This window comes from Toxorhynchites rutilus, chromosome 1, assembly GCF_029784135.1.
Source record: "Toxorhynchites rutilus septentrionalis strain SRP chromosome 1, ASM2978413v1, whole genome shotgun sequence".
NCBI lineage: Eukaryota > Metazoa > Arthropoda > Insecta > Diptera > Culicidae > Toxorhynchites > Toxorhynchites rutilus.
Genome location: NC_073744.1, coordinates 168017566 through 168042498, shown reverse-complemented (window position 1 = coordinate 168042498; position 24933 = coordinate 168017566). Strand labels below are relative to the sequence as shown.

The 24933-nt window shown below is 40.1% G+C and overlaps 1 protein-coding gene and 1 long non-coding RNA gene across 2 annotated transcripts; both read left to right on the top strand.

Annotated features, from left to right (window-relative positions):
• Positions 1 to 4550: 4550 nt before the first annotated feature.
• On the top strand, positions 4551 to 9077 carry LOC129774535 (uncharacterized protein K02A2.6-like). Its single transcript, XM_055778286.1, has 2 exons — positions 4551 to 7812; positions 7871 to 9077. The coding sequence occupies exon 1, from the start codon at positions 4560 to 4562 to the stop codon at positions 6531 to 6533; it is 1974 nt and encodes a 657-aa protein (XP_055634261.1). The 5' UTR covers positions 4551 to 4559; the 3' UTR covers positions 6534 to 7812; positions 7871 to 9077.
• A 13444-nt stretch (positions 9078 to 22521) lies between these two features.
• On the top strand, positions 22522 to 23503 carry LOC129774632 (uncharacterized). The gene is made up of 2 exons (XR_008742741.1): positions 22522 to 23032; positions 23089 to 23503. It is a non-coding gene; the product is annotated as an uncharacterized LOC129774632 (long non-coding RNA).
• Positions 23504 to 24933: the final 1430 nt, after the last annotated feature.

Below are 24933 nucleotides of genomic sequence, written 5' to 3'. Positions count from 1 at the left end.
AGGAAACTCTTGAGTGTTGAAATTTCATTTCACACACGAGCGCGATAAAAGAGGAGATGTATTGGTGCGATCACGTACTACATCAAAAAGGCATACGTAATCGAGGGTGACGTCATCGGTGTCGCCGCTGCTGGCAATAATGAATTTTTATGCCCCAGCGATTGAAAACTGTCAGTGGCTGGAAAATTTTGTGCAAGCACATTTGCCACCCACCGCCCCTTAAGACCACCAATCATCCCTAAAATCATCGGATGACGGAGACGGGTGAATGCAGCGTCCGGGTTGGGCTATGACGAAGTCAATACGCTTCGCGTAAGGGCATCGAATGACATTGAAAAATGTATATTTTTAAGACAACGAACGACGAGCCTTACGTCATTAAAAATCAGAGCGCGCGCGGCGGGGCGAAGCGTATTTCTGATCTTGAAAATTTAGGGTTTCAATGCAACAGTGCACATCCAGTTTTGTGTCGCTGCAATTTGGCGTTGGTTGCTAAGTGATGCCTAAATACGCGCAGTTCGGAACCATTAGGTTTGCATCGAAATGAGCAGTATGACAATTATCACATCCTAGGTATCAACCAACCTCAACGGGATTCACTGCTCCGCAAGAGTGTAACTCCCCTGTTGAGGTGTTCGGTCTGTCTACATCTCGTATGTATCGCAGCGCGCGTAGTCATTCGCTATGTTCGTGTACAGATGAGTCGCGCTCACTCACCAATACCGAGCAGCAGGCGGGTAGAAGTGGCCAATAATAACAATAAACTTGTGAGAGTCACTCCGTGGATTGCTGATGTTCTTATTGCTATCGGCGCGATGACGTAATGTTTATGTTATTTTTAAATATCTCACCCAAAGCAAGGCAAGTTGATTCAGTTGGGAAACAAAACGACGACTCATTTTCATTGGTTGGATTTATATTGCAAAAATCAAATTAGGCACTATTTGTTGGGGAAAATGGCTGTATATAGGAAACATTGAAGCTTCCAGATGTTTCAAACAGCTGCAAAATGTTCTCATTTTTCTGTAAAGTCAATGAACAATTCAGGGATGCCAGTTGACTTTTGACCTAGGACTACATCTTTCAGTAAGGGTGCCAAATCAGAAAGCAGGTCACGTTTTGACGTAGGACTACGTCTTTCATTTCTATACCGGGGTGTAAAATCAAAGTTTCGAAAACGAAAGCGTTACGCCGGAGACCGAGATTTTGAGTGTTAATAGCTCCTAAACAACTGAACGAAATGGTATGATAAACACTTCATTCGAAAGATAAAATGTCTACGCGTTCTATACTTGTTACTTTCTGATCCAAAAACTTGTTTCAATAGTCTTAAATTTGCTTTCAAAATAGGCTATTGAAATCACCAATCGGTATATAAGCGAGCGCCGCTCGGAAATCCACTCAGTTCTAATTGAACAGCGATTGGAGCATGTTGTCGCTGTTGTGGTGAAGCTCTTTATTCATCATGAAAGCGCGGATGAACGGTGTCACCAAGAGCCTGTTTGTGCACCTTAGGCCAGAAGGGAATCCATCAGGAGGAGAGTGATGCTACAAACGGTTCCCCGGGAAGATCTGCAGCCGCCACACACACACACACACATACACGCACGGAATTCTTTCCGTTTGGATCGAGAAAGATCCGGAAAATAATCTGCCAGTTCCTCTAGGAATTTAAAAATACATTCATGTGAAAGAGTTTATTTGAATGTTTTCTATCCATGTAACACTGTGACCAAATATTTTTCAATCAAGTGCTATTAACAGATGGTTATCGAGTTAGCATTAACCACTGGTGGGTTTCCAGTATCGAGGAAAATGTGGAAATATCTAATCGTTACTGAAAATAATCTGCCAGTTCCTCTGGGAATTTAAAATTACATTCATATGAAAGAGTTTATTTTAATGTTTTCTATCCATGTAACACTGTGACCAAATACATTAGGTTTTGTGATTTTTCAATCAATCGCAATCAACAGGATAGCTTCTGAAGATTATTCTTCCCCATCAGTAGGATATTTCCGTATCCAATATTGGTTGCATAAAACCTTGTGCCTCCAACGTAACGCTCTCGTTTTCGAAGTTCTCAAAATATTCATTCATTCAGAATGAATTCAGATTCAACTTCATACAAATGATCTCTAAATCAACGATAGTCCTACGTCACCCTTGCGGTTATACCATAGATATAACCCACTTCCTGTTTTTATGAAATAAAATTATTCTGAAGACTTTTGATATGCTGTACGTACGTTGTTTTTCTAATCCGTAAACGGCTTAAATTAATGGAAATTGGAACATTTTCGTTGAAATTGAAATTGAAACTAATTATTTGCTACCTTGACTACCATGACTGTTGATAGATCACAGTAGCCATGCCAGAAGCAGGAGTGACATGCTTTTAGATTTGCGATTATTCTAGTTTTACCTTCCAACTAATAAAGACATAAAAACCTCAAGCTCTCATAATTTATTTGATTACTGAGAAGGTAACATTTTTGGCGACGAGGTTGAAACCTGAAGATTCTTCCGAGATGACCGAATATGGAACTCAATCCGGATCCGAAGCTGGAGCAAGTGGAGGATTCCGTTGTCCGTTGTGATGCAGCAAATGGCCGAGCAAAACAGCCGTTTGATGAAGTTACTGAAACAGTTCACCGGTAACCAAGCAACGTCAACACAGCAAAACGCTCCAGAGAAAATTCTCGAATCCCTTGCGACCAACCTTAAGGAGTTCCACTTCGATCCGGAAAACGGGTTGACTTTCGATCGCTGGTTTTCTAAGTACGAGGATCTATTCAGGCAGGATGGCAGAAGCTTGGACGATGCCGCGAAGGTTAGATTTTTGCTGCGGAGTCTCAGTGTTCCGGTGCACGAGAAATTCCTCAACTACCTGTTGCCGTCCCACCCACGCGATTTCACCTTCGACGAAGTTGTAGACGAGATGAAGCAGATTTTTGGTCAGCATAAATCTCTGTTCAGCAAGCGCTACGACTGCCTCAATATTGAGAAGAACGAAGTCGACGATTTCGTAACGTATGCTGGAATCGTCAACCGTCAATGTGAGGATTTTGAACTTTAGAAGCTCACCGTGGATCAGTTCAAGAGCCTGGTGTTCATCTGCGGTTTCAAGTCATCGAAGGACACCGACGTCAGGACCCGACTTCTGTCGAAGCTCAAGTCCAATCAAGATGAAACAATCAACCTGGCAGGACTGGTCACCGAGTGCCAACGACTGTCGAATCTTAAACACGACACGGCTTTGGTCGGGAAGAAACCGACATCTTCAGCGGTCCAGGCAGTTCGGCAGTCAAAGAAGCAGCCGAACAACCAGATGAAGTCATCAGCAAACATCAAGACACCTCCATCATCATGTTGGCAATGCATTTTGTGAAGGACAGCAAATTTTCGAAGCACACCTGCAAACAGTGCGGGAAAGTGGGCCACAAAGACGGCTACTGTGGTTGTTTTCCAAATTATCAACTACGGAGTCGAAAGCTGGTTCCAAGAAGAGTTCCTTTCAACACGAAGGTTATTCAAATCGTGAAGCAGGTCCGTAGCCGTAGAAGGTTCATCACCGTCAATTTCAACGGAAAATCGGCCGAGCTCCAATTGGACTGTGGTTCCGACATCACCGTTATCAGCACACACACGTGGAAAATGATTGGCTCACCGTCATCAACGATGACTAGCGTAGAAGCATCAACGGCATCAGGGGAACCACTCGAATTGGTTGGCGAATTCACCTGCCCGGTTACTATCGGGAAAACTACGATGGCATCGGTCTGCTACATCACATCAGTTGAAGATCTGAACGTCATCGGACTGGACTGGTTGGACGCGTTTGACTTATGGTCGAAGCCGCTTGCTGCTAACTGCAAACAGGTGAATCTTTCCAATTTTTCGCCTTCCTCTGATCAGCACTTCCTTAAGCAATATCCTGAAGTTTTTCAGGATGGTTTAGGCCACTGCATGAAGACGAAAATTTCACTGTCTCTGAAGCCGGGTGCCCAACCCGTTTTCCGACCAAAGCGACCGGTGCCTTTTCATGCCATCCAAAAGATAGAAGAGGAGCTGGTTCGACTCGAGCGGTTGGACATCATCTCGCCGGTCGATTTTTCGGACTGGGCAGCACCCATCGTCGTTGTCAAGAAACCGGGGGGAAAAGTGCGTGTATGTGCCGATTACTCGACTGGGCCCAACGCAGCACTAGAGACCAACAACCACCCTCTTCCTCTTCCTTCCTTCCTAGGAGATCTTCAGCAAGCTATCCGGCAGTCAAGTTTTCAGCATCATCGACCTGTCGGATGCCTACCTTCAGGTGGAGGTCGATGACGAATCCAAGAAGCTGTTGACGATCAACACCCACCGTGGGTTATTCCGTTTCAACCGATTGGCTCCAGGGGTCAAGTCAGCACCCGGTGCATTCCAGCAGCTAATGGCGAAAATGGTTTCGGGTCTACGTGGTGTGGAAGTTTTCCTCGACGATATTCTGGTGCACAGCAAGACTCTCGTGGATTATAACCGAATCATCTACATGCTTTTCAACCGTCTGCGTGACTATGGATTCCGTCTACGTGTGGAGAAGTGCCGATTTCACCAGGATCAAATCAAGTAAGTACCTTGGACATATCGTTTCAGCTAAAGGTATCCAAATCGATCCAGCCAAGATTGCAGCCATTTCGGAAATGCCCGCACCAACCGACGTTCCCACCTTGCGCTCGTTCTTGGGTGCAGTCAACTTTTACGGCAAATTCGTCCGCGAGATGCACCAACTACGCCATCCGTTCGACAGCCTTCTGAAAAAGGACACGAAGTTCGATTGGAGTAAGGAGTGTCAGCACGCTTTCCAAAACATCAAAAAAGTGCTACACTCTGGTCTGTTGCTCACCCACTACAATCCAGAGCAAGAGATTATCGTGGCAGGAGATGCGTCAAAAACTGGCATTGGTGCAGTTATTCTTCATCGTTTTCCGAACGGCATCATCAAGGCTGTGTCACATGCATCGAGATCGCTGACTGTAGCAGAGCAGAACTATAGCCAAATCGAAAAAGAAGCGTTGGCATTGGTTTTTCCTTGCACGAAGTTCCATCGTTTGCTGTGGGGTCGCCGGTTCACGTTTCAAACGGACCATCAACCATTGCTGAGAATTTTCGGATCCAAAAAGGGCATTCCTGTACATACCGCAAATCGGCTCCAACGATGGGCCCTGACACTTTTGGGATACGATTTCAACATCGAATACGTATCAACTCGAGATTTCGGTTACGCTGACGTACTTTCCCGGCTTATCAGCAACCATCCGAAACCCGACGAAGAAGCAGTCATCGCTATGGTTCGAGTCGAAGATGACGTTAGTTCCTGTTTCCATGACTCTATTCAAGATCTTCCAGTCACCCACGAGAGCCTGAAATTCGCCACTAAGAAGGATACCGTGCTCCAGAAGGCAATTTCCTACGCACAAGGTTCCTGGCCATCACGGTGCGACGGTATCGAAGTTTTCTGGCCGACAATAGATGAAGACATCACCAACTACGTTCGTAGATGCCCAAGCTGTGCGAATGCTGCAAAATCTCCACCACATGCTCAACCACAACCGTGGCCCCGAGCTGAAGGACCCTGGCAACGACTCCACATCGATTTCGCTGGACCTGTGGATGGAGAATATTATTTAGTTGTGGTGGATTCTTTCTCAAAGTGGCCGGAAATACTGCAAACTCGTTACCCGACTATTTCCACAACGACCACATTTCTTCGAGAATGCTTCGCAAGATTTGGAATTCCTACAGTCATTGTGTCGAGCAATGGAAGCCAGTTCACTAGTGCTGAATTCCGTGATTTCTGCGAAGAATTTGGGATCGTCCATTTCCGTACAGCTCCGTATCATCCACAATATCAAACGGGCAAGCGGTTTGTGGACACCTTGAAGAGATCGCTGAAGAAAATTGTCGACGGAGGAGAGAGGTCAAGCCTTACTGCGCTTCAAACGTTCCTGTACGTCTACAGATCCAGTCCATCAGCGGTTCTGAGTGGACAATCTCCAGCCGAGGTAATCCTTGGACGCAAGATGAGGACAACTTCGGACCTGTTACGACCGTCACCCAAACCAGAATTTCACCCACAACATCAACCAGTCAAGCGAAGTTTCCTAGCTGGTGCTCGAGTTTATTCCAAAGTCTACTCTGCAAACGAGAAGTGGAAGTGGATGCCCGGTGTTGTGCTCGAAGCTATTGGCAACGTCAACTACAACATATTATTGGACTGCCAAGTTGGTCGACGCAAAGTGCTACGTTCGCACATTGATCAACTCCGAACGGGAATGGAAGAAGTTGCTCCTGCACCAGCACCATTACCCATCTTGATTGACGATTTTGGACTTACTCCAGCTGAACCAACACCTCAGCTGGACAGAACCCAATGTTCGATCCAGAACGATCAACCAACACCTAATGAAGTACTGAACTTGGATCAACCAACATCCGATGAGGAGCACGTTGAGTCAGCCGAGGTTCTTGATCATCAAGATACGTTGTAGAGTGAAGGAGATGAAACTCTACTGTCAATGGATGTTCCCCAGCCGATTTAGACATTGACACCTTTGCAACGTCCCGTGCGATCAACCCGGCCACCAATCAAGTTTCAAGATTACCACTGCTACCAAATTAGAGGGGGAGATGCTACCTTGACTACCATGACTGTTGATAGATCACAGTAGCCATGCCAGAAGCAGAAGTGACATGCTTTTAGATTTGCGATTACTATTCTAGTTTTACCTTCCAACTAATAAAGACATAAAATCCTCAAGCTCTCATAATTTATTTGATTACTGAGAAGGTAACATTATTGAACACCTGAAAAATGTCTAGCGTTATCTAAGTGAAAAGTTCGCATTGTGATTAGTCAAAGTAATTGTTGAAAGAGCAAAGGGCATAAGTAATGTGTGCTCTCTCAGTTGTGCTGTAAAAAAGCGATGTAGCGATAATGATGCAACATGTCAAGTTGCATCGGACGGAGGTATACATTATGTGACTATGACATTTTCTGGATATGGGCGCCGCAGTACGAGAACATAAGGGTTGTTCAGCTTTGTTAATTAGTTAGTAAAGAAAATGTAACCAAGGATGAGAACCAGTCTTTATCGACTGTTGTTTCGGTCGTTGTAAAGATGGTTGGGATAAATGTTTGTCCAGTTTACAATAAACAATGGTGAAGGTTATTTGATTCAATGGTTTTCTTTTTTTTTCAGTTTTACTCTAGACAGTTACAACCAACGCCTATACTGAGGCTGAGACCTCACATGAAAATAAGTATCTGTTTTTGAAGGCTACTATAGAGTTACAACAAAATGACGCAAAAGGGCCACCAAAAAATTCTCTCTCTCATATTTTTTTCAAATAGCGTAGAAAGTTCGTATCGTTTGCAGATGAAAAACATTTCATTGGAGACTGTTCACGTACCACGTGTAAGAAACAGCACAATTTTAGACTTCAGTTTGAGAACTCCTCTTTGATGGACGTCCTGATTGTTTCTCTGGAAAGAGCCGAAATTTTTTGAACAATCTAAACAATAGTATATTTAGTAAATTGAACGATACCAGCAATTTGTTGGCAGAATTTCTCGATTCGTAATGATCTATTATCAGTTTCCGGATACCCTGTAAACATTGCGAATTTCCAACAAAACTAGTCGTTTGGAAGATTGAAATTAGAAATTAGCTCAATCTTAACAAAGACTTTTGACTAGAATCGGAAATTACATCTTTTGTACTTCTATCCGGTGCAATTATTATGCATACGTTTATCAGATCGTCGCAGGTAAGATTTTATGTCATCTTCCTTCAATACTATTGTGATCCCTTTTTACTTATTTCAGTGAGATGTCGAAGTGCTATGTCCCACGATGCCGGAACAGTAGTGAAACTGAAAGTGACGAAGGTAGCAGGATATCTTCCCATCATTTTCCGACAAATGAGTCGTTGAGATCGAGATGACAAATCTTTTTTGGATACAAAAGTTCTTTTTTCTGTATCTTATCATCATTACAGTGTTTATAATTTTGAAATGATTAGTTTCGCAGCATATTTGGGTGTATTGGGAACAAAAACAAAGAAAAACATGTTCAAATTTACATATAATTCAATCGTTTTAAAAACAGTTTTTGTTTCTGTTTTTCCTACCAATACATGGACACTGCGGGGAGTAATATTCCTTTTATTTTATTCACGTTGTGCAAAAACATTGTACAGCTATTTGTCTCTGATTGGACATACCGAGGCACCACTCAGTGAAGGGATGTTTACAAAAATGTCCCATTAAACGATAAAATCTCTATTTTTATGTCCGAATACAGGTCTGTCCAATTAGAGGCAAATCACTGTAGTTCCGCAAACTATTTTTGTTTGTTGAGTGATTTAGGCCATGTTCTCACTGCAGCGGGGAGTCAACGTGGCGTGAGCGGGGCGTGTTCACTTCTCGCAACGACATTTTAATTCACTCACATTGCACCGTGCCAACGGTGTGTCTTCGGCGTGTTTTATACTAATTGTCAATGTGTATTTTTGAATGAAAGAATGAAAATTGGTTTATTTCTAAATATTCTAACATCGTTGGACGAACCGGGACAAAAATCGGACGGTGAAAAACGTAAAAACTAAACAAAAACGCGAAACATTAAAATTATGTCACTACTACAATCAAACATATGCAAGAGAGAAGCGAAGAAGTACAAATATCGCCGGCGTGATATTTGAAATCGCATAAAATGTAGAAACTCGATTTTATATACCATTATCAAATTAAGTCGCAATTCGGTATAATAAACATCAATTTTATGATGTACATTGTCGTAAAATATATTTAATCCGCATCATATGCGTATATTACGCTGATGCAGTTTGTGTGTCGTATAAGCGTATAATTTAAATCGATTCAGTACTGTAGTAAATCGTGTTGCATGCTGAAGAAAATCATGAAACAGTAAATCATATTAGATCCTAATAAAGAACATATTACATCATATTGAAATGTCAATGATGCCCTCGAACGTTTTAACCGCTGTTGAATTAAATTTCAGATAGCCGCGCGAGATAGCTGGTGGATGATAATCCAGACGACCGGAGTTCGAACCCACATCGGAGCAGTTTTCACCAAACATCAATCTGTGCCATTTTCATATTCCACTCCCAACACAAGTCAATCAAACAAATATTATTTCTACATACATAAATACTCATATATAAAAATGGCGATTCGTGCGGCTATAATAAACATTTAACGAAAATATTTTGCGTCATTTGTTTTTTTTTCTATGTCTGTAATAAATCATATATGAGTATGGCAAGAGTATTTGGTATTTGGTGCTTTGACAATTCATGAATATATTCATATTAGATCGCAATTCAATTTCAACATAATCGCTATTATAGCCGGTCAAAGTTGCATATTCATCCAAACAAATTCGGTAAGCATTTGCCATGTATGAATATGGCCTCCACTTTTGCATGCATATGCCAGTTAGGCGCATTATATGCCAACCAAATTTTAGGGCATATGATGTTATATATACGCTTGTTATGCGATTTAATGTTTGCTGGGTTAGAGCCCCCGCACACTACAGACTTTTTTTGACGTAGGACTACGTCTTTCATTACTATACCGGGGTGTAAAATCAAAGTTTCGAAACCGAAAGCGTTACGCCGTAGACCGAGATTTTGAGCGTTAATAGCTCCTGAACAACTGAACGAAATGGTATGATAAACACTTCATTCGAAAGATAAAATGTCTACGCGTTATATACTTGTTACTTTTTGATCCAAAAACTTGTTTCAATAGCCTTAAAATTGTTCTCGAAACAGGCTATTGAAATCACCAATCGGTATATAAGAAAACGCCGCTCGGAAATCCACTCAGTTCTAATTGAACAGCGATTGGAGCATGTTGTCGCTGTTGTGGTGAAGCTCTTCGTTTATCATGAAAGCGCGGATGAACGGTGTCACCAAGAGCCTGTTTGTGCACCTTAGGCCAGAAGGGAATCTATCAGGAGGAGAGTGATGCCACAAACGATTCCCCGGGAAGACATCGCTACACACACACATACACGCGTTCTTTCCGTTTGGATGCCATGGGACTCTGGGAATTTAAAAATACATTCATGTGAAAGAGTTTATTTTAATGTTTTCTAACCATGTAACACAGCGATCAAATTAATTTGATTTTGTAATTTTTCAACCAACTGTAATTAGCAGGGAAGCTTCTAAAGATTATTCTTCCCCATCAGTAGGATATTTCCGTATCCAATATTGTATGCGCAAGCAATCGATTATTGCTCAGTCGCCGAAAGTTTCGAGCTCAGAGAGTTCATTCCCCTCTAGTTTGCCTTCCAAATTGCCATCGTAAACCACACCTTCTCTCGATTCAATCACACACAAAAATCATACTTAAGCGATACTCTGGTGGCGATACGCATTCATTTTTCGTGAGGACATCGACAAGACAACATCGTTGCCTAACGTGCTGGAGAAGGTGGACGGCGAAGGATCGACACATACACGCGCAGAATTCTTTCCGTTTGGATGCCATTCAGCATCGAGAAAGTTCCAGAAAGATCTATTTCTGGAAAATAATCTGCCAGTTCCTCTGGAAATTTAAAAAAACATTCATGTGAAAGAGTTTATTTTAATGTTTTCTATTCATATAACACTGCGACCAAATATTTTTCAATCAAGTGCTATTAACAGGTGGTTATCGAGTTAGTATTAACCACTGGTGGGCTTCCAGTATCGAGGAAAATGTGGAAATATCTAATCGTTACTGAAAATAATCTGCCAGTTCCTTTGGGAATTTTCAAAATATATTCATGTGAAAGAGTTTAATTGAATGTTTTCTATCCATGTAACACTGTGACCAAATATGTTTCAATCAAGTGCTATTAACAGGTGGTTATCGAGTTGGCATTAACCACTGGTGGGCTTCCAGTATCGAGGAAAATGTGGAAATATCTAATCGTTGCTGGAAAATAATCTGCCAGTTCCCCTTGGAATTGAAAATTACATTCAAGCGAAAGAGTTTATTTTAATGTTTTCTATCCATGAAATATCCATATAATACATTTGGTTTTGTGATTTGTCAATCAAGTGCAGTTAGCAGGAACGCTTCTGAAGATTATTCTTCAGAACAAGGTTTTTCGTATCCTATATTGGATGCATAAAACCTTGTGCCTCCAACGTAACGCTCTCGTTTTCGAAGTCCCTCAAATATTCATTTATTCATTCATTCAGATTGGATTTTGATTCAACTTCAAAGAAATGATCTCTAAATCAACGATAGTCCTACGTCACCCTTGCGGTTATACCATAGATATAACCCACTTCCTGTTTTTAGCCTACATTTTGGTCGGATCGGCCTACTGGCGCAAAAACCGACCCAACTGAATCGGTGTAATGTGCGCACATGCATACCTCTCCGTACTGATTAAGAAGCCGACCGAACTGTCGGTCGACAAGTCAGTCTGCAGTATGCGGGGACTCTTAAAGTAGAATCCAAAAAATATAACATACCTGTAGTAGCTCTGAAATTACATTGATTCGCGATGGAAAATGTACAGTGCCGACGTCTGGTGGCAACATTTGTGGTTGAGGTCAAGGCGCTTGTTGAAACCAAAGCGCGTAGAAGTATATCCTAAGGTGGGCCAACTTGCTAAAACCACTCTTCAGCCATATTGAAAGTCTACTGTGTTTTGTTTGTAAACAAAACACAATACGCTTGTGTCCAAGCTCGCTCGTGATCAGTCTGTCTCTTTCACGCTTCAAGGAAATAATTCCCCTTCTGCTTTCTTCCGTACTGTTTTCATATACCGCTCCCCTAACCAACTTAGTGACGAAACGGCCTATACTATACTAGTACTATAGACCCGTCTTGGTTGAAACCATCGTAAATATACAAAACTCCAACTTTCTTACCATATACTGACGACATTCAATGGCTGAAATGAATCTAAATTGAAATAAAATGAATAATCACCACCGAATCTTGCTTTTCAGTGCGTAAAATAAACAAACACCCTCACTTTTGTGGTTCTGAGCTCTAATGTAGATGTCGCATGAGCTGATTAAGCTTTGCGTAAATTCGTCAATTGACGAATTTACGTTGGATTTACAACCAGATGGCGCAGCGAGTAAAATGAGGATGTTTTGTTTTTGTGGTATGAAATTCGTTCAAATTTTCTAGACAAATCAGAATTTATCTTCAAATTTCCCGGTTTCATGTATTCTTTCCATGCTGAAAAGGTTAGAAAATTGTTATTTTACAATGTGCTATGCATATTACGAGGAATGGCTTGTTATAAGTATTGTAACATTATTTTTTTTCAACTAAGTAAAAGATGAATAGGGTGTTTTGCGCTAAAAATACTCCAAATCCTTCTCGTATCTACCCCTACATAATCAATGATATCATCCAATTCGATATGAAATCGATTTCATCGCAATTATCCATAGTGTCAATAACCGGTATGCATTATCAAACTTAAAATTTTCGAAGATGGTCAAATCGCGTGTTGGAACCATCGTAAATATACAAAACTCCAACTTTCTTACCATATAAGCATATAAATTCGTCAATTGGCGATCTAACGCAAAACGTAAACGATCGGTGAGACATCTGGATTCTGTTTTTGAACTAAGAAAATGATGATAAGGTAGCCTAAAATTGAAAAACAAATCACGTATGTTTTACTTTCGGACTTTCCAAGGTAGCTCTCACATGAAAGAACCATGCATTTTTCTACTTGTTTTTGATGGTGCTCTCGAATTTCCGTTTTTGATTCAACCATTGTCAATATTTATACAATTTTCACTACTGAAAGAGATAAGAAAATAACATGTTATATATAAAAATGCGCAGAATTAAATTTCTTACAAACTCATCGCAATCAAATAATCTTTTATGATTATAACATTGTAATTTATGGAAAGAACTACATACCTTCCATAAGCTCACATGGCAAAATTTAAAACCATCATCACTTTCACCGCAGCGCCGCCTAGGTGTAGATTTGTACGTTAGATCGCCAATTGACGAATTTACGCAAAGCTGAATCAGCTCATGCGACATCTACATTAGAGCTCAGAACCACAAAAGTGAGGGTGTATGTTTATTTTACGCACTGAAAAGCAAGTTTCGGTGGCGATTATTCATTTTATTTCAATTTAGATTAATTTCAGCCATTGAATGTCGTCAGTATATGGTAGGAATGTTGGAGTTTTGTATATTTACGATGGTTTCAACACGCGATTTGACCAAAGTCATAGATAATCTTCGAAAATTTTAAGTTTGATAATGCATACCGGTTATTGATACTATGGATAATTGCGATGAAATCGATATCATATCAAATTGGCTGATATCATTGGTTATGTAGGGACCGATACGAGAAGGATTTGCGGTACCTTTAGCGCAAAACATCCTATTCATCGTTTACTTAGTTGAAACAAATTAAAGTTACAATACTTATAACAAGCCGTTCCTCGTAATATACATAGCACATTGTAAAATTATGATTTTCTAACCTTTTCAGCGTGGAAAGAATACATGAAACCGGGAAATTTGAAGATAAATTCTGATTTTTCTAGAAAATTTGAACGAATTTCATACCAAAAAAACAAAACATCCTCATTTTACTCGCTGCGCCATCTGGTTGTAAATCTAACGTAAATTCGTCAATTGGCGATCTAACGCAAAACGTAAACGATCGGTGAGACATCTGGATTTTGTTTTTGAACTAAGAAAATGATGCTAATGTAACCTAAAACTCAAAAAACAAATCACGTATATTTTACTTCCGGGCTTTCCAAGGTAGTTCTCACATGCAGGAATTATGCATTTTTCTACTTGTGTTTGATTGTGCTCTCGAATTTCCTTCTTTAATTCAACCATTGGCAATATTTATACAGTTTTCACTATTGAAAGAGGTAATGAAATAACATGTTATATATAAAATTGCGCAGAATTAAATTTCTTACAAACTTATCGCAATCAAATAATCTTTTATGATTATAACATTGTAATTTATGGAAAGAACTACAAACCTTCCATAAGCTCACATGGCAAAATTTAAAACCATCATCACTTTCACCGCAGCGCCGCCCGCGAATGATAATATTGTCAATTGCATATGTGTGCATTTTTTTTAATAAATTGGAAGTCGTTGAAAGCTGCATTTTTCAGGCAACGTCATACAATTTCTGTGGTTTTTAGCCAAACCAGTCATCGAGTTAGTCAGCGAGTGCGTGTTCCATCAATGAAAACAAATATTATTTGATCCCAATTGAGTAGTTCAGTCGTTTTCTTGCAGTTCGAGGGAAGGCAGGCTGCCTCAGCATAAATGTATTGGATTGGGGAATATGTTCGTAGCGTTTTTACCAAAGACTTTTATTGAAACAAGAAACAATAATTCTACCAATAAGTTGATCAATTATATATTTGCGGTTGCTGTTTACTGTCTCACCTCTCGACTAATTTGTTGATGGAGTTCCGCCAAAAATCGCCTGGTCTGGTGTCAAAGAAATTGTTAAGCCATTTTTAAGGACTTCGTTGCTATTGAAGGTAACACCGGGGATAGTAACTTCAAGCAAAAAAGTGGGACCGATTCGAGATTGCTTTTATGTAAACAGTGAACTTTTTTTACACTCTAAAAATCGAACCGACTTGCACTGACAACTGAATGATATTGTCAATTTGTGCGAGATGCCTCAAAACAGCTGGGAATAAATATTGTTTATATACAGTAAGTTACATTTAATGCGACGTTTAGATTATTGAACAGACCTGTAATGTGACACGTTTAATTTGACATTTTTGTAAACATCGAGTTCGGGGACCAAATTATGGCGCCACATTAAAGTTGCCACCAGACGTCGACACTGTACCACTCACATCGCCAATGTTAAATTACAGGCCTCCAAAGCGACACTGAGTGGTGCCTCGGCATGTCGTATTAAATTTGAATTACTGTATTATGTTGTTATTTACAGCCGTTTGGCACCCGCCATGTTTTTGGTGCCAACATCTCAAACGTCAGAAGTATTTGTTTTCTTCAAAACAGCGATCCGCGTTGACGGCAGTGAGCTTCGTTTACTAGTTTAGGGGAGCGTCAAAGAATGGCTGATTTTCAGTCGGAATGAACGTTTTCAAAATTAAAATTATGAATGCAAATTAGCTTTTCCATATCAAATTAGTATTCTGTTTAAATAAAAAAACATTTTTGTTTGCAGGTGGGGAAAAAGTCTCATACGAAAATTGTTTATGAAGACAATTTTATATTATAAAGAAAAAAAATCAGCAACAATGTTGGAATTGTATGACCATATGGTTGAATGGAAGTCAGAAATACGTGTTTCTAATAATTAAATAACATAATGTGAAAATTTTCATTCAAATTTTAAAATTTGAAAACCGGCTCCGTGTCTTCTAATCTGGTTGAGATTACACTTATTTTTTTGGGACCCAAATTATGGCTCTAACTTGAAGTCGCCACCAGACGTCGACGTCATCGCGAATTACCAATTTACCACCAACTGACATATCGTGATGTCGATGATGAACTTTTGCAGCAGAGGGATAGTGAGATAGGCGGTGACGGTAGGTAGAGTGAGATAGCTATAATCCTGTCATACACCTAGTTGTTTATGTCATAATGTTTAATGTCATAAGCAATGAACACACATTTATTTTCCACTTGCAACAGTATTCACGATGATTGGATGGATGAATATACGACTCCTACATGCATCTAGTACGACTATCGTCGTCGTGGCATATGATACGAAAGAGTTGCACTTGGATACTTCATTCCTGATTGTTTATTGTGCTTTAGTGAAAATATCGCAAAATTTATATAGAAATGGTTAAATAAAGTACAGTACTACATGTTTCAAGTAATCAAATAACATGAAGTAAAAAATTTCATTAATATTTTAACAATTTAAAACTGCCTTCGGGCCTGCCCAGCAAACATTGAATAGTAAAAAAAAATTCGAGGGGTTGTATCAGAGACACGACCGCTTAGAACGTAGGACTACGCAATCTTTTTTCTTTTGAAATTTGATGGTTTATCATTTCGAATATTATTTGCGAATACGTCGAAATAATTCTTTAGTAAAAAGTTCCGGGGACCCTGAAAATGTTTAATGGCTTGCGTAGTTTTGTAGACTCATTTCGAGAAGCAACGATCATTTTTTGCCTTTGCGAGAACAATACGCTATGGTCATATGTCGCAATTCGTTTCTTTATATCAATGCACGCATTGCACTGAATATTAACGAGTGGCATCTTCCGTGCCTCGCCATCGAAGACGAATGAACTCTCTGAGTTTCAAATGGTTATAATTCAAAAGAAGAAGAAGTGCATCGCCATACAACAAGCATCAAACACGCGTCTAACAGATGCACACAGTTCCAGTGCTAAAAATGAAACATCGCAAGAATGACCGTTTATGAAAAATCGTTTCTCGACTGTCGGTCGATACCGTCAACAAAGTTTCTAAGTTCTATGTTTTGCGCAATGAAAACAAGCTACACACAAAAAAACCAAACACTGATGTTTAGAAGCGACCTAAAATCATTTGTACTCTTCTCTTTTTTCGCCTGCTTTGCCATGCCTCGGATGGTTGTGTTAATTGCAATGCCAGATGCACTTCAAGTGAAATATTCACTAGCGTTCACAGCTCGAAGGGATACATTAAACACAAAACGAGCAGAATAAGCGACCTTTGTTGTTTCGGGCACAGAAATATTCTGAGAATTTTCATCAGAGGAGATGCAATACTTATACGCTAGCGACAGCTTACATACTATGCAAGGGTGGAGTTTACTTCGCAATTTTTTTTCTTTTCGCTATCCCCTTTCGTTGTTTCTGTTCTAGCGGCTGCATAAGTTACCCATTATTGAGAGCTCTGTTCGGGAAAGTACACAAATGGACAGAACTGTAAATGTATGGAAATTGAGAATTCTTCCATTTTTCATCAATTTAAACCATATACAGACTATGGGATTGTAATGTGCATATCAAACAAAAATATCAAACAAAAAAATCTTAGACAAATTTCCAATCGAATACAAAACGTTTAAATCCGTTCGTAGCAAGAAAAGTAGTTATTAACGTTAACTTTATTTCATAAAAAAGTCACCTGTTTTCTGATTTGGCACCCTTAATGTAAGACGTAGTCCTACGTCAAAAATCTAAAATTGAAGGCGATATACATACATCTTCTTCTTCTTTCTTTGTTTTTAAGAGGCTTTAAACTTTGCAGTTCATTCGCCTCTAAACATACATCTAAGACACATTACTTGTATGATGTGTATAACTGGCATATGCATATGAAATTGGAGGCCATATACATGTATATGGGGTATATCATGTAATATAAACGATAATTATACGATTTATTATTTTCTAGGATGTATGTATATCGCCTCCACGTTTGCATGTATGGGCTGGCTAGGCGCATCATATACATGCAATTCATATTAATCATATTTGTATGTTTGTGAATATAATCCTCAAAATAAAATAATTACACTAAACCTTCATTTCAAACAACTTATGCAGTTACCAAATCACGCAATAAACATCAAGAATTGCTGGGAACCTCTTATCAATATTTGTTCAAATTTAAAAATCTGCTTAACTCCAGTTTTGTTGACAACTTTTGTGCATTCAATTAAATCGTACGATAAATCATATATAAACATAAACATTCCCACCTTTCATCCTTCATTAAACACCTCGTAGTAGAAATCTGTCAGTATGCATACACTCTCCTACGAAACATAGTGGAAAAAAATATATTCGTCGATGTAAACAAGCAGTGAAAAAGGAGACACTTTTCGACGAGTGATTTGTATGAAGTTCCACTGCCGTGGTAACACCCTCAATATGGTTTGACAGAGAGCGGAAAATATGGTAATCGGTCGGTGCAAGGTTTGGAGAATACGTCGGACGCCGCAGGACCTCCCATTCGAGCTCTTGGAATGCGGCTTTGACGACGAAGTAATTTGAAAGCGACTTTCTTTATTTCTTTTGTTGAGCTTTGTTGCTCGCAACTGTGGTTTCATGCCATTCCATTTTTGTTTTTCACCTCTAGCTCTGAGAAGGGCTGTTGTGGAAAAACTCTACTCCTCTACTCCATACTCCTTCTTCACCTGTCTTGAGAATGACAATCCACTTTCGCTGACGCTCTCCGGCAACGATGTTGCTTCGATGACCACCAAACGAGAAGAGGTGTGGCTTCAAATCGCGGAAGGCTTATTTATTCCAAATATGTTGAAAACGGGAAAAATCGAATGTATCCACTGCTCGTTATTGACGGTACGGGAAGGTAAGTACACAAATCGGCAGAACAAACGTATGGGAAAATAAGAATGCCTTCAGTTTTTATTAATTTAAACTGTTGTCAAACAAATCTTAGAGAATTTCCGATTCCATTGGTGCGCAAATCATCAGAATTTGTTCGCTGTGGAAATAGTTATTAACATTAACTTTATTTCATGAAAACTTGACTTGTTTCTGATTAGGCACCCTTCCTGAAAGACGTAGTTCTACGTCAAAACGCTATGAACTTATTCCCCAAACCAATGGATAAAATTGATTATTTCGCCAGAATGAAATTCAATTCTGACGTATTCAATAATTAAGATGAAAATTGGACTTCAAAACATTCCCAAGAACAAGGGTTGTTCTGCTCATAGATTCCTAGTTGCCTACCGGAAACAACTTATTTCAACACTCCTTTCGAGTTAAGATCTTGAATTGTTTTATCAATAAACCTGTAATAAATAAGGGATAATACCGATCAAACCGATAGAAGAAGATTCCAACAGTGTTTCCAACAATGGAATATTCTCATGGTTGCGTTGATAGACAGATAGAAGAAGGGTGTATATGGAACATCTTTCTTGAATGGCGTGAACGTTCCCTGTGGAACTTTTGCCGTCCCAACGTAGGCATTAACTAGCGTCATTTATTAATACTTAGTTGAGATTTCTTAAGCCAAATAGCACGCCTTGAACGCACTCTGAGGGGCTAGCTCTAGAAAACGCGTGACCACAGTCAAAGGAAATTTCTTTTAACGAAAAATCCCCCGGCCGGAGCGGGAATCGAACCCGAACACCCGGCATGATAATGTGAGACGCTAACCACTCGGCCACGAGTGCACTCGTATCGTATATGGAACATAAGTATTGTAGAAATGCAAACAAGATTGATAATAACAGTTCGACTGAAAAGTTTATAAGGTAACACAGGAAAACTATGCTTTTCAATTTTAAATTTTCATTCAATTTTATTATTCAACATAATTGCCTTCGAGGGCGATATAGCGATTATAGCGATCTTGCAACTTTTCGATACCATTTTTATAGTAGTACTTTCGGTTTTTCTTCAAAATAGGCCTCAGTTTCGGTAATCACTTCATCATCGGTCTTAAATTTCTTGCCAACAAGCATTCTCTTCAGGTCTGCGAACAGAAAATGGTTGCTGGGGGAGATCTGGAGAATACGGTGGATGCGGAAGCAATTCGAAGCCCAATTCATGCAATTTTGCCATCGTTCATTGGTTTGTGATTTTTCCATTTTTTTCACAATAACAAAAGTTGCTTCACTCTCAATGCTGTAACTCACGAACCAATCGACCGATTGCTGTCAAATTTTGACACGTATCCATTGAAAGATTGTGCTTTGTGATAGTCAAGTAGATTTTTGCAAGAGGCGCCATCTAGACGTAAACCTGATGAACTTTTAAGCCGATATGTTTGGGAACATTTAAATACCTGATTTGACACAGGTGCGCTGGACTAGAGCATTCAAAAACGTGGTCAAACCAGGATCATATTTTCGACTGGACAAATCAACATCATTTACCTTATCCAGTTTTCATTTGCGGTCATGATCCGATGCAGAAAGGATTGTCTTTTGTTTCAGGTACAGGTAAAATCTCGCAAATATTTTTTTGCTGTCCGTCAACCAAATCATGTGGAGCCCATTAGTAGCGCTCGTAGTAGGCGTATCTGAAATTTTTGACGTAGGACTACGTCTAACCGGAAGATATAGGGGGTGAAATGGAAATCCAGGCACTGAACAAGTAGGAAAAAATGCAAGATTTGGAACGCTTATAACTCGAGCATTTCTCAATAGATCGCAAAGGTTTTTGCATCAATTGATAGGAAATATATCTACGCATCTATCATAACGAATAACATTTCATTTTTCATGAGATAAATAATTGAATAATTGCTAAATATCAAGCATTGTCAAAATGCCCTATGTGCCCATTTTTGATTGGTCCATTTTGTGCTCCTCAAATCGTACCGACCAAAACGGGCAACCAGAGCAGCAGCGAAATAGAATGAAGCACGATTGGAAAGGAAACAGAAAAAAAATGAACGAAACATTGGTCGCAGTCTCACACATGCGTAATTCTCGAGCCAGCCAGTCAGCTTAAAAACCCCCGCTCCGCTGCCGTAACGATCATTCTCATTCAAACTGTACACCACATCGGTTCGCATCACAACACATCAACAACAAACCAACACAAGCAGCCATGTCTGGACATGGTAAAGGAGGAAAAATGAAAGGAAAGGCAAAATCCCGCTCGAACCGTGTTGATATGGAGTTCCCCGCAAGGGTAGCTAGGCCGAGCGCGTTAGTACCAGTGCAGCAGTCCACCTAGCCGCCGTTATATAGTTTCGGCCGCCGAAGTGATCGAGTTAGCTGGCAAAGCTACTCGCGACGATAAGAAAACCCGCATTCGGAACAGAACACATTCGGTTCGGTGGACATCAAGACAACAGGCAGTTGCAGCGAGTGGCGAGTGGCAAACGCAATCGCAATACGGCATCAGGTAGCAGAAGAAAAAAGTTTGTTCTTTATACAAACTGCTTTGGTGGCAAATCCAGAACAAGGCGGCATCGAGGGCGTTCGAAATGGTTTTTTTTCAAAACCACGAGTACTAAGTTTTCTTAATTGGAACCATTCCATAAAACAAGGCGCTTTTCAGGGCCATTAAACCTTCCAAAAAAGAGTTTAGGAAATACAGTTCAATGCATTCTAAAACATTATCCAAAATAATAATAAAACACAAATTTAATGTTTCATAATTTGTTTGCCAGGATCTGATGAGTATGTGAATTTGGCAGTTGTTCTGAGCTTATTGATAGTTGGGGATTTTCCTGATTATTCAATTTTCACCAATTCTTAAATTGTTTCCAGATTGAAAGTACAGTAATTTACAATTAGTTCGACATTTAGCTAATTGGATGTAATGCGACTTATTTAGTTGGACATTTTTGTAAACATAGAGATCCAAATTATGACCCCACATTGAAAGTCGACACTGTACCACTGTCATCGCAAATGTTCAATTACAGGTTAAAATCGGTTAAATTCCAATGCGACACTGAGTGGTGCTTCGGCACGTCGCATTGAATGTAATTTACTGTACAACATGTCACAAAGCTGAATGGGAAGAAATTTTCCAACTGTGAAAGCTGTGGCGAGTGGCAACAAATCGCTAAACAGGAAGGTTTAGCCGAACAAGATGGGAATATCGAGTGATAACAAAACAATAAACTCTTTAGATTGAAGATAATTTTGTGATCCTGAAAAGGACCCTTTTTAGCCTGCATGTGAATCCAACGAGCGAACAAATCGTAATGAATGTATTTTTTTGCCATCGCTCCCTTTTAACGCTCATTTGTTCGTCTCGTTGGACTCGCCCCTTTGGCTGAGTCTGCCGATTTGTCTCTATCCTGTGAGTGTGTACCGCTTGAGTATAAAACACGCGGACCCCAAAAAAATATCTTATTTTCTTTCAAACCGTAAACCCGTGTGGTTGTACGGCATCGGCATCGTGGACGTAACAAAGGAGGACAAGTTAAGGGAAAGGCAAAGTCTCACTCGAACCGTGCAGGTCTCCAGTTCCCTGTTGGTCGTATTCACTGATTGCTCCGCAAGGGTAAATAGGCCGAACGGATTGGTGCCGGAGCACCAGTATACCTAACAGCGATTATAGAGTTTCGGCCGTCGGAGTGCTCGAGTTGGCTTGCAAAGCTGCTCACGACAATCAGAAAACCCGCATCAAGAACAGAGCAGCTTCGGTTCGGCGCTCATCAAGGCAACGATTAGTTTCAGTGAGTGGCAAAGTGTTTCTCCGGCACGTCGCATTAAATGTAATTTACTGAACAACATGTCACAAGCTGGATGGGAAGAAGTTTTCCAACTGTGAAAGCTGTGGCGAGTGGCAAACGCAATAGCTAAACAGGAAGGTTTAACCGAACAAGATGGGAATATCGAGTGATAACAAAAACACAACACCAAAGGTTCTTTTCAGAACCATCAACATATTCATAAAGAGTAAACAGTAAACTAATCCATTTTTCAGGTAGATAGGTAGGTATTCACGTAGGAGAAGAAAATAAAACAATATATTTAAAATATATATTTAACAGAAGCTGTCCCCTTTGTATAGTCCTACGTCACTCCGGTTATGTCCCCGACATTACCCACCCGTCTTTTTTAATTATTAATTATTTTATCTTGTCTTATCAGCTATGAATACATTCGACTCGTTTGCTTCCATCAATCGGTAAGTGAGAAAGATGATTTCTCTCATCACCACAGTACGGATTTCCACTTCTATCACAGCAGTCAACAACATCCGTTTTCCTGCAGCAGTAACCTCCAACCCCTGTTGGCAATGCCGGGGGACAGCATCAACAGCAGCAGCAGCAGAATTTGACCATGGTATGGTATTCCGAAGAACTTTCCCCATTAGAGGTTCCGTGCTTCGCGCACATTCAAAAATCCTCTTCAGACACGAAAACTCAACGACAAGGAGGTATTTATCAACTTGCTCAGCTGAATTACCACCCGGAGGAACCCGAATACACTGATTCCGTTGTATAGTAGAATGAAAATATGCGAGGTAAGCGAACGTAATCGCATGATATTTTAATGTTCGCATTTTTATCCGGATCATACAACTGGTGAGTAGGGAATTCATTTCTGCTTTTCATTTACTAATCATTTTATTTTTTTTCAGCTATGAATACATCCTCCATCAATCGGCGAGTGAGAAAGATGATTTCCCTCATCACTACATTGCTTATTTCCACTTCTGTCACACCAGCCAACAACATCAGCTTTCCCGCAGCAGTATCCTTTAAGTCCAGGCTGCTATTCCGGGGAACAGCATCAACAGCAACAGCAGCAGGACCTGGCCATCGATAGTATTTCGAGCAATTTTCCCCCTCGGAGATCTCGTGCTTCACGCACATTGAAGAATCCTCCTCAGCCACATATCTGTGTCATCAAGGGCAAGGAGGTATTCATCAATGTACTCAGTCGGATTTGAATCGTCAATCCAGACAACCCGGATGCACCGATTCCATTATATACCTTATTTTTATTATACATGGATTTTTATTATTTTTTTTCAATAAAATGATTAAAATCGATCAATGTATTTCCTTTTCATTTTCAATAACAAACCAATACAAACAAGCAGCAAGCAGCGCTGCAAGCAGGTCGACGCCTTGCACATGTTGGCGAAAAAGTGGCGTCAAGTTGTTCGATGAATGCATATGAAAGGTCGATAACTCGATTGCAAGGTGGCAGCATTTGAGGTCGATTGTTGACATTTCATCGACCTGATCTTGGCAGGCAAAACGGAATGTGGGAACTGTCTCCGCTGTCCGGTCTAACTGGATAATGGAAGAACAGAAAAGAATACTCTTACGCCTAAATGGCTACTGTGTGAATGTACCATATGTAATGGTATAGAAGGAATACTGGCGAATGGCAACTGCGTAATGTGCTAATTATAGATATGATAAACATGTGACATGAAGACGATTGAAATTCGGCTCTGTTACAGCTAAAATGCTAATGAGCCTAAAATAAACAAAAGGGATAAAAAAAAATTTCATTTCAATTTTCAATTTGATCCGTTTTGTTTTGAAAAAGTTGTGCAGGATGGAAGCCTAGTGAAAACATATTATTTTGGACACCCACTTCAAAAATCCGGCATGGTCAGGTACTAAAATCGTGAAATCGCTGAAAGTCCCTAAAAAGGCCGTGTGTGACGTGCTGAAACGTTTCCATGAACGTACAACCGTTGTACGGATGGATCAAAGGATACGTTTTAGTGGAACTTACGATCGGAAGCTGAGGTTTAAGGTATTGGGAACAATTAAGACAAACCCGGGACTCTCGGAATACGATATCGACAAAAAACGCAACTCTAACCACAGTACCAACAGTACCAGTACCAACAGTACCAGAATAGCAACCAAACAAGACGCTGAAGCAAAATCTGGTGACCGAAAGAGGCGCTTGGATGTTGTACAACAAGGTTTTGACGAAGTATGAAGGATGCCGGCTGATGAACGACAACACGTTCGTGAAGATGGATTTTGGACTGCTTCCAGGCCTTAAATTCTATAAGATCAATGCCAGAGGGAATTTCCTAGGAAATTTAAGTTCGTTTTCGCTGATAAATTTGCAAGAAAGTTCTTGTGAGCAGAAAACCAAGGTTCTAGTCACACACAAGAAAGGGACTCAGAAATGTTTGAGAAGAGTGCCAGCAGAAACTTATCCTTCCGTTTATTTAGGCTCACAAAAGTCTGTTGAAGTTTTGGCCAGATATGGCTGCCACTACAGTTGAGAGGTACTTCAATGGTACCGTGACATTGAGGTTACATCGAAAAAGACCTAAGCTGAAATAGTTGAAGGGTACCGACTCGGGACGCTGCTGGCATGATGGAATAAAATAGCAGCTGAGGTTGACCAGTAGAGAGTCCAAACTTTGATGGAGGGTATCCGAAGAAAAATACGAAAATTCATCAAAACTCTAACGAACCCCCCTTCTTTTTCTAACATTAGTTAT